The 9,279-nt window shown below is 52.4% G+C and overlaps 1 protein-coding gene across 1 annotated transcript; it reads right to left on the bottom strand.

The window, feature by feature from the left end:
* Positions 1-189: 189 nt before the first annotated feature.
* Positions 190-8,863, bottom strand: ARHGDIB (Rho GDP dissociation inhibitor beta). Its single transcript, XM_055712385.1, has 6 exons — positions 8,728-8,863; positions 5,033-5,221; positions 4,430-4,513; positions 3,483-3,559; positions 1,927-1,990; positions 190-990 (listed from the first exon to the last, which is right to left on the bottom strand). Exons 2-6 carry the CDS (start codon positions 5,208-5,210, stop codon positions 791-793), a joined length of 603 nt encoding a protein of 200 aa, XP_055568360.1. The 5' UTR covers positions 5,211-5,221; positions 8,728-8,863; the 3' UTR covers positions 190-790.
* Between the last annotated feature and the right edge of the window lie 416 nt (positions 8,864-9,279).

Consider the following 9,279-nt stretch of genomic DNA (forward strand, 5'->3'; position numbering starts at 1 on the left):
AAGGATTCACAAAACCCCTGAAGGAAGCGGCTCTGAAATTATTTGCCTATAGAGTCAGGCTGATGTTTCGCAGGAGGAGGGCTACTTCCCTGTTGAAACATGCTCTTAAGCCTTCCTGTAACACATTCTCCCCATACACATCACTGAAAAACAAACTGTAGAAAAAGAATGTGACACTCATACAGAAAAGAAGAAAGAAACTGGTTTTATTCTTGGGACACTGAAGTCTTATTACAGCATCTAGCTGCATTCCCCCTGACTGGTTTTGCCTGCACAAGGATGGATTTTTAACGGGGTAGGGCACCAGATACAGACCAGGAGACCATCACAGGAGGTAAGTAACCATTTACAATGGAGTCAGAGCACATGGCAAATGTAACTTAGATAGGGATTTTCCAGGGACCAGTCTGCCCTGCCAGGTGATCTTGTTTCCTAGAAAAGGCACTTCCGGGACTGGAGTTGGTACAGGAGAGACAGAGGCAGCAGGAAGAAGTACTGGGAAAGAGGGAGAGAGATGCTTCCCAATTTAACCCACTATGTGTCATGTTGGGGCAGTGGTGAGAACAGGCTGGTTATTTTCAGTGTACCAGAAGAAGCAGCAAAGGCCGCCTGCAGGCCTGTGCATTGACCAAGGCTGGCACAGAGCCCCAGTGCCCACAGGAAGGGCTGCCAGGGCTGTGGCTGGCCACAGTGGCAGGTGATAGGAAGGAGCAGCGTGGTGGGCATGGCCCACCTGGAGACTGGTGCAGGAGGCAAGGGGATAGGAAGGGGGAAGGCAAACTGGGTGAACTCATTCTGTCCATTCCTTCTTGATGGACAGATTCCATTCCCAAGTGAGATGGTCATGCTTGTCATCATCCGTGAAGAAGGACTTGTTGTGATAGGTGCCTCGAGCCAGCATACCCTTTGGAGCTTCCTCAATAGGAGTCAGGAACTCATACTCCTCTGGCCGTGGCCCATAGCTGCCAACCATGAACGTAGCTTTGTCCACTAGGAGAAAACAAACCGCAAGGGATGAGTCCTTCAGGTGGCGAATGGTAAAGAAAAGAAGCAGCCATGAGCATGACCACAGATCACAGACAGAAAGGAAATAGTGGAGAGAGAAAGGGACAGTCCATGTCAGCAAGGGGAATAGAATCAATGGAAAAAGTGGGTTAGTGAAGCATAAGGATGGCTGGAAAGATAAATGGATGGATGGACAGATGGACAGGCAATTCAGTCTGTACCCTCTCAGATGTATGTGCTGCTGGAAGGGAGTGGGTACACCCAGCATATGGCTTGAGATCTCTCTTGATCCCCCCCTTTTGTCTTTTCTGGTGAGAAGACACAACTTACGTGTGCTGAACTGGATGCTGGAGCCTTAGAGGTGGTTGCATGCAAAAATGCAAGTGGGATGTGTGTGTGCAAAATGGGGCTTTCCTCTGCCTTACCCAGGCAGGGCAGCACTGCATCAAGAGGAGAGGCCATGGGCAAACACAGAGCTCTGCACGTAGTGGGAAGCTTCATAGAGCAGCTCTGAATTTTACCAAGTGCATCTGGAAGAGCTTTCAGGGGGTGGGGAGCTCCACACAGACTGAGCCACTCTACAGGAGCACAGGGGAGGTAAAGAGCTCTGTACAGAGAGGAAATCTGTAGCAAGCACTGTAAGCAGTGTCTCTGGTGTCTTTGCTGTTACAGACAGTGGTGCAGCATACAGATACCACAGCTGGCTGATAGTGAGTTCACACAGGAACAGGAAACAGTTGGTGCAGGCTGCATGCTAGCGCACTCTGCTGAGAAGTCTTGCCTCCTGTGTGGTGGCACAAGGAGGTCCCTGGGACCAGAGGAGGCTCTGTCCTGGCCCAGAGCTGCAGGAACACTTCTTTGAGCAGAGGGAACACAGGGGCAGGAGCACTGGTGTGCAGGATACAAAGAGCTCTTACTCACCTTTCACCCCTGTCCGGTAGGTGTGCTGCACATATTTCAGTCCCGACACAATGTCCCTGTTTACCTGCAAGAAATGACCTGAAGTAAGTGTCAAGGGAAGAGTTTTGGTTCTGTGTCTGCTGGTTTTCTCTCTCCTTAGAGACACCCATCTTGGCTCCCTACACCACTGCTCTCAAAGGCTCTGCACTGGACACCTTGTGGGGAGTAACATGACTTCTCCATAGGCACCTGGAAACCTACAGCATCCTTTGTGCATCTCCTACACTTGCCCATCCTTTCCCTGACTTCGAAGCTGGCTGGAGCACATCAGTCACCTTCACAAGACAGGCTGAGAAAGACAAAGAAGAGTGAAGCAGCGAGTTCCCAGACAATAATTTCCATATAGAAAACTAGATCATGGGCAACTAAAATCATCCCTCCAGCACAAAGCGGTGCGCAAGATTAGCTGAGAACTCTCAATTGCCCTCTAAGCTCTGTGACAAACTAGAAAGTTTCTCCTCAAGAGACAGAGGGATACAGTTTTGTTCATAATCTTTCCTCAAATCTCCCATGGATAGCTTGGATGTATCCCTTGCTGTCCCCCCTCCAGCATATACTGCCTCCCCACAGCACTACTCAATCTGGAAACAAGACAGGCAGATCCTTTTATATCCCAGGGGAGAATTCACACAGTGCCAGCTCTTACCAGCCTTGGGACTGAGGAAAGGAGTTAGAATAACTCGTCTGGCTCCACGTGTCTCCTGTCAACAGGACTCAGACACATATGGAAGTATTTCATAGCACAAAGGAGAGCTGAAGGTGTCTCTGGGGACAAAGTCACCTCAGAGAGAAAGCCTCAGAGAAGAAGGGAAATCTTTCCTACAGAACCCATAACATTAACACTTCCCCTCATCTGTTTTAGAAGAACTATCCTTCCTTTTTTGCTTTCTCTGGCAAGCCCAGCTTTGTCTACAGAAAACATTTGTGGAGATGATCACATCAACACTGGATACCACACTGCAGTGTGGCCAAGTTTCATCTTCAGCTGGAAACAGAAGAAATGGCTGACACACTGGTTGATGGAAGAGGGGGATAAATGAGCCCATTTGGGTATATCGTGACCCAGAATAATTCAATTATCTTCGGCCAAATGTTAAAGTATTAAATCTTTTTTAAGCATACATGAAGCCCAGCAATGCTGACTGAACCAGTACTAAATGGAAAGTCTTTATCTCTTCTCTTATCCCTGTCCATTTCCACTTTGTGTGAAGTAAAGATTTTCTGGTGGCTAAAACACCAAGCCAAACTCAGGCAAAACTACCCATGTGGCTTCCAAACCACCTATGGCTCACCATTGCAAGCAGACAGAAAGCAACTTCTTCCAAGGAATGAGCAAGAAGACGCAATTCTCTGGAAATACCTGGTCCCTTGTTGGGTAGAATGACACTTGAAGCTAGGGGAGCTTTACAGGGGCCCAGACTTTGGGCAGGCATGCTGCCTGGCTCTAGTTATCTGAGAGACTGCCACTGACTGGCCTCAGCAACTGATGACAATCAACAGGAAGGAAAATGACTCACTCTGAAGTGGATCTTAACTCTGTATTCCACTCCTTCCTTTAATACAAAGGTCTCTTTCTTGAGTGCTTCAAGGTCACCTGCAAGGAGAGCATCAAGCTGTTAGCTAGAGGTGTCACAGCAAGAAGAGACCATGAGCGGTGGCATGGGGCTGGGATTGGCATCCAAGGTGAGCATCCCTTCGAAGGATGGCACATCTGCAAAATGAGTACATGGAGGTCTCCATAAGCAATTGCACTGTGCAAGCAGATACATGGAAACACCTGGGTGTACATATATGTCTGTGTCCACATCTATGAAGAAAATGCCTAAACAAAAACAAACATAGGTGTGGGCACATATACACAAATTTGCTTATGCACAGACTCATTGTTGGGCATCTGCAGGAGTGTGTGCATGCTTCACCCAAGCCAGGGCTAGGCACGGATGACTGCACCATGCTTCGCAGCTCCTGCTGGGCTTGTGAGTCTGCCCAGGCCCTGCAGGGCTCTGTGTGGTTTCAGCTGAACAGGAAGCCTCTCTGCTCCTCCAGGCCCAGCTTCCTCTCTCTGCAGAAAAGCCCATATAAGGTGAAGCCTGGTTTTCTCCCCAGTCCCCAGGAGCCGGAACTGCAGCATTGCTCCATTCTTAATTTTCAAAACAGCCTGTTACCTGAACACAGGCATCCCTGTGCTCATGAGTTCTCATTGAAAGGTAGCAAGAAGAGAAGGCAGGAGAAACCCAGGAGCTCCTAGAGCAGTCTAGATGAAGAAAAAGACCCTCGACATTTTTTTCCGTTACATCTCCTTTTTCATATATGTATACCTTAAAATAAGAAACAAGGCTAAGATGCCCTCAGAGTTTTTCTAAAACCCACTGTAGCATCCCAAGGACGAATTCCCTTTCAATCTGAAGTGTGCCAGGGCCTTTGCTTGTCCCCTTTCATGCCCAAGGACAGAGTCTGTGCCTACCTGTAAGGTCCATAGTGATCGGTCCTGGAGCAGAGTCACACACCAGGGTGAGTCGGGTGACGACTACATTGGGAGCTGTTGGATCTGCAGGTAGGAAAGTCAAGGGGGAAGCTGTCAGCTTGCAAAATTAAATGCAGAGGAAACAAGACTGAAGAAACAGGGCTGTTTTCCCACAAAGAAACTGCACTTCTTGAACACCTAGGAATGCTAGGCTTCTCTTAGCACAATAGGACACATCCATCCCAGTCCTTCAACATGGATCCCTCCAGCCTCCAGCCCAATACCTAGAGGAGGTCTGTCCACTACAGGAGGCTCCCCTCAAGATTTCATCCCCTCAGGAGTCCTCTGAGGCCCACACAACTCCCACCACAAGTCCCTTTCCAATGTCAGCATGCCCCAGTAACCTTACACCTAATGCTCAGAGCATCTTCCCTGCTTCCTTTACATGTACCCCTCCACCTGCCCATCCCCATTCCTCCAGCAGGAGCGTATGTGCTTGGTCAAACAAGCTCCCTCTTCTCTGAGGCCACCTTGTCCCAGCCCCACAGCACACTGTTGCAATGCATCTTCCCAGTCCCTTCCTATCAGCATGCCCCAGCCTACCTACTACGACAGGTCCATCTCCCAGCAGGGACTTCTTGTACTTAGCAAGGCTTTCATCATCCTTGTCCAACTCTTGCAGCTCCTGCAGTGTTTTCTGGGGAGGAGGTTTGTAGTTGAGCTTCCCATCCAGTTCATCATCATCTTCCTCCACATGAGGTTCTTGGGTCTTCTCGGTCATGGTCACTTGGTCTGGGGTAACAGAGGAGGGGGCAGTCAATGAGATTGCTCTGGAGTGGGGTAGCGTCCCTGGGGGCACTCGCTCTGGGCACAGCGTGGCTCAGACCCCCAGATAGGCAGGCATCTGCTCGGCGCTGAACACGGTGGGATCGTTACAGGCAAATGGCGACAGTGATCAGCTGCAATCCTGATGCTGCCGTGCTGATATTCTGGCTTGAACACAATCCCCCTCTGCCCCCGCTCCTCTCCCTGCAGGCACCACGCGCACACGCAGACCTAGACCACTCTTCCCTCCCGGGGAGGAGGTGTGGGAGTGGAGGCTGAAACCAGAGTGATTTACAGCCACTCTGCAGCATGGTTGTGGCCAGCAACCCTGCAATTACAAGCCACTGCACAAGGTTTCAGCACTCGCCAACTATCTCACAGAAAGAGCCACTGCCACACACCGGGTCACAGAGAGCCAAGGCCAGACGTCTCATCCACCCTCTCATAATGGGTTAAAAGCCACATTTCACAGAAAGATTGAATACCTGACAGCAATTCCCTTATATTAACAAGTCAGTGGAAACCCTCAAGGAAACGCACTCGCTATAGTCTATCTGCTGGCGTTCCCAGTGCTTGCTCCCAGGAACAACCTACTTTAGGCATCAGTCAGGTCTTCTTCCCCCCAAGGAAGGAAGCACTGGTGACCGCATCCAGCCCAGCTGCAGAGCAGCCATGCATACTTGTGCAGCATCAGTGGGGCTTCTCAGAAAGGAGAGGACAGCTGGGACCTGCAGCCACCATGGCTGGGACCCTGCCGCTGAATGCAGGAGGGCAGTGAAACTGCTTGGATGGCATCCCAAACGGGAGCCAGAGCAGGGAGAGACCAATTGATGAGAAGACAGGGAATGGGATGGGGGAACAGGAGACAGGCAAGAGGGGCAAGTAGTGCAGTGTCAGGTCCCCCTTAGTCAACTGCCTGCCTCATGGAGCCAGACACATGGTCCTAGCCACCTTCCCACTCTTCAGAGAAATACTGAATAACAGAGCAGTGCCCTGGTGCTGTGGCAGTTCTTTCAAATGACCAAGCTATTCCTTGCTGTTTGTCAGCAAGAAGAATTTGTTGAGCTACACAGATCATTCAGTTCACTTCCACTCACCCTTATATTAACTCCTTCTTCAAGGCTGTCTCTACTAAGAATTCCCCTTTTGCCTGCTTATTTGCAATTTCCCCAGCAAGTCCTTTATCATTCTCTGCAGCTGTGGCCTTAACATCTGCCCCTGCTTCCAAAAGTTACATTGGGAGCTAGTGGGATAGTTTTCTCGTTCATTAAAACAGAAAGGAAATAATAATAAAATATATATATATTTATATATATATATGTGCAACAGTTCAGCGTGAATCAGCAAGTGGAATCAGGCAGCAATGAGTAATATGCAGACCTCTCAGTCCAATTCGGGGGTGGGATCAAGGAGGGGTATATTGGCATGTTACAAAGGGACAGAGAAGGACCAAGCAGCACAGGAATAAGAAGACTCAGTCAGGCACAGAATGGGCAATGGCCATTGCAAAACTACTTTGGAATTTTGTGGTGAGTCAGGAACCAGTGCAGAGTGAGCAGCTGGGAAATAAAAGGGAATCCCAACTCAAATGAACAGGGAAAAAACCATGTCCCAGCATCTGAATAACATTGGATGAGCTCATGTCCAGCCCTAGGAGTGTGAAGGACTGACGTACCATGGGAAAGGCCCTTGAGTTTGTCTTCATAAGGAAGGAAACCTGAAGCTCTCTCATGAAAGCAGCGATTGGTCATGCCCCACTGCTCTGCAGCCCCAACACAGTTACCTTACAAAGCCTCGCATCCTCCTCAGTGTTACCCCGCACTCAGCACAAGAAAAGGACATGATGAGCCATGGCAGCCACAGCCAGGTCTTGCCTTCCACTTGGGCTCCAGCTGCAGATCTGAGTAATTTTCACTCTCCCAAGCTCTCTCATGATACCAGGCTGCATGTGCCACCAATACAACCACAAAGCAGAGCTGCCTGCCCCCATCCTCTGGGGGTGGGGGGGCTGTGGTTTATCACAGGACAGGAGAGACCCAGGCAATGGAGAGAGAGATCTCTGGCCACACGCAGAGAAAAGGCAGTCAGGGTTGGACCAGCTGGTTGCTCCCCATCCCTCAGACCTTCCTTTTGCATCACACATGCCACAGAGTCTTTCTCTACCAGCCTGTGGGGGTGGCTCACTTGAGGGGGGATGCTTTCAGGCTTTGAAAGTCTCCCAGAAAGGTGGGCAGACAACCTGCTGTGCCAACAGCAAGAGCCAGCAGGGAACAGGGCTAGCCAGGCTGTCTGGGCTGAACGACCCCTGGCTCACATGTCTCTCAGGATGGCACCAATCAGACCCTACTCTGGCACTTCTCCCCAGGCTGTGGGCCTGACCCTGCCTTCCTACCAAACTTCCAGGCAGGTAACAAAGAGGAAAGCTCACATCTTAGCTGCCCTTGCCTCTACTCACTCCAGCTCTGGGACTGGTCCCTTCTGCAAGCTGAGACATGCTACTGGGCTCAGGCAACACGCTTCCCCAGAGCTAGCAGGTCAGTGCCCAGCTGTCAGGGTCCCTGAGCTCCTGTGCCACTGCTCATGCCAAGGGCTGGGCTGAGACCCCCCCTTCAGGCCACGCTCCTCATTAAAAATGAGAACGTTAACTCTATAAATGGTCTATGCAAGGAGAAATCTGCATGATTTGTGCCCTGACCCACCATATTTTTCCCGTTCCTGCAGCCCCAACCTGCAGTCATGCACCGCCTGCACCTCTGAGGCCTGGCAGCACCCACAAAGCAGTGGGTTAGGGATCCCTGCCAGAGAGAGAGATGGCTGCAGGAGGAGAAAGAGGAATCGTGCCCTGCTGAGGGGTGCGAGCATCTCCCTAACTGGGTTCTGCTGCCGGGGGTGGGTGGCTGCCCTCGCACCTGCAGCAGGAGGGGGCGGCGTGAGCCCCGTCTCGGACCCTCCCCAGGCCACCGTGGGGCACAAAGAGGGGTGTCACAGGGCCAGCATTGTATCTGCTCTCACTTTGTGATCGAGGGCTTATCTCCAGGAAGCGGGGTTGGCAGGGAGGAAGTAATTTTCTACAATGGGGGAGCAGCACACCAGCCCCACCAGCGCCCCCGGCCCCGGCTTCCCCATCCCACCCCCCGGGGGTGCGAGGGCAGAAAATGAACCCGTGCCCAGCCATCCCCGGGGATCGCCGGGTACCACTCCGCAGGGATACACCCGCCGCGACCCCCCGGGGGCCCTCCCGCCACCCAGGGGGCTGCCTCCCCTTCTCCTGCCCCTCCACCCCATCCCAGCGCGAAGCCCGACTTCCCCACTGGACGCAGACAGGGCCCTGCCGTCTCTCCGGGGAAGGCTGGGCAGCGCAGCCCGCCGCCGAGCACAAAGGCGCAAAGTTGCGCGGCGCCAGGAGAGCGCGAGCCGGGGGTGCGCCCGCGCCTCGCCCCCTGCCCGGCTCCGCCGCCCGGGCTCGTACTCACCGGCTGCGCGGCGCCTGCGGCCGGGGTCCTCCTCCGCTCTCAGCGCTCAGCTCTGAGCTTTGGCAGTTGAAGCAGGAAGGAAGTTGGTGAAGAGAGGAAAAAAAAATAACACTTGCACAAAAAAAAAAAAAAAAAAAAAAAAAAAAATCAGCCGCCGCCACCCCCCACCCCCCCCGCAGAGGAAGCCCTGCGCGGCTCCGCATGCTGCAGCGCTCGCCGGCTGCCTGCCCCGCTTTGTCTGCGCGCCCGCCCGCCCGGCGCTGCGCTCTTTTTGCGCAGAGGTGCGCAGGGCTTTGTCTGCGGAGCCGAGCCCGGCTGGGGACGCGGGAGTGCTACCCGCGCGCGGCTCCGGGCTCTCGGTGCGCGGTGCTGTGCCTGGGAGCTGGGGGACTTTGTTTTTCAGGTCCGGCTTTTATTCTGTTTATTTTCCTGGTGTAATTAAGGTCGATTTCAAAAGCTGGCTCTGATTTACACCGATCAAAATAAGTGGAGGATCAGGCTGAGTACCTGCATACGGGGGGGGGCGGGATATGAGGGTGTGCAAATGGGGGT

This window comes from Falco cherrug, chromosome 5, assembly GCF_023634085.1.
Source record: "Falco cherrug isolate bFalChe1 chromosome 5, bFalChe1.pri, whole genome shotgun sequence".
In the NCBI taxonomy this organism is placed as follows: Eukaryota; Metazoa; Chordata; class Aves; order Falconiformes; family Falconidae; genus Falco; species Falco cherrug.

Coding starts and splice junctions, on each gene's coding strand:
- ARHGDIB (XM_055712385.1), bottom strand. CDS start 5,210: ATGACCGAGAAGACCCAAGAACCTCATGTGGAGGAAGATGATGATGAA. Junction 3,560..4,429: donor GATCACTATGGACCTTACAG/GTAGGCACAGAC, acceptor CTCTCCTTGCAG/GTGACCTTGAAGCACTCAAG. Junction 991..1,926: donor CTACCGGACAGGGGTGAAAG/GTGAGTAAGAGC, acceptor GTTTTCTCCTAG/TGGACAAAGCTACGTTCATG.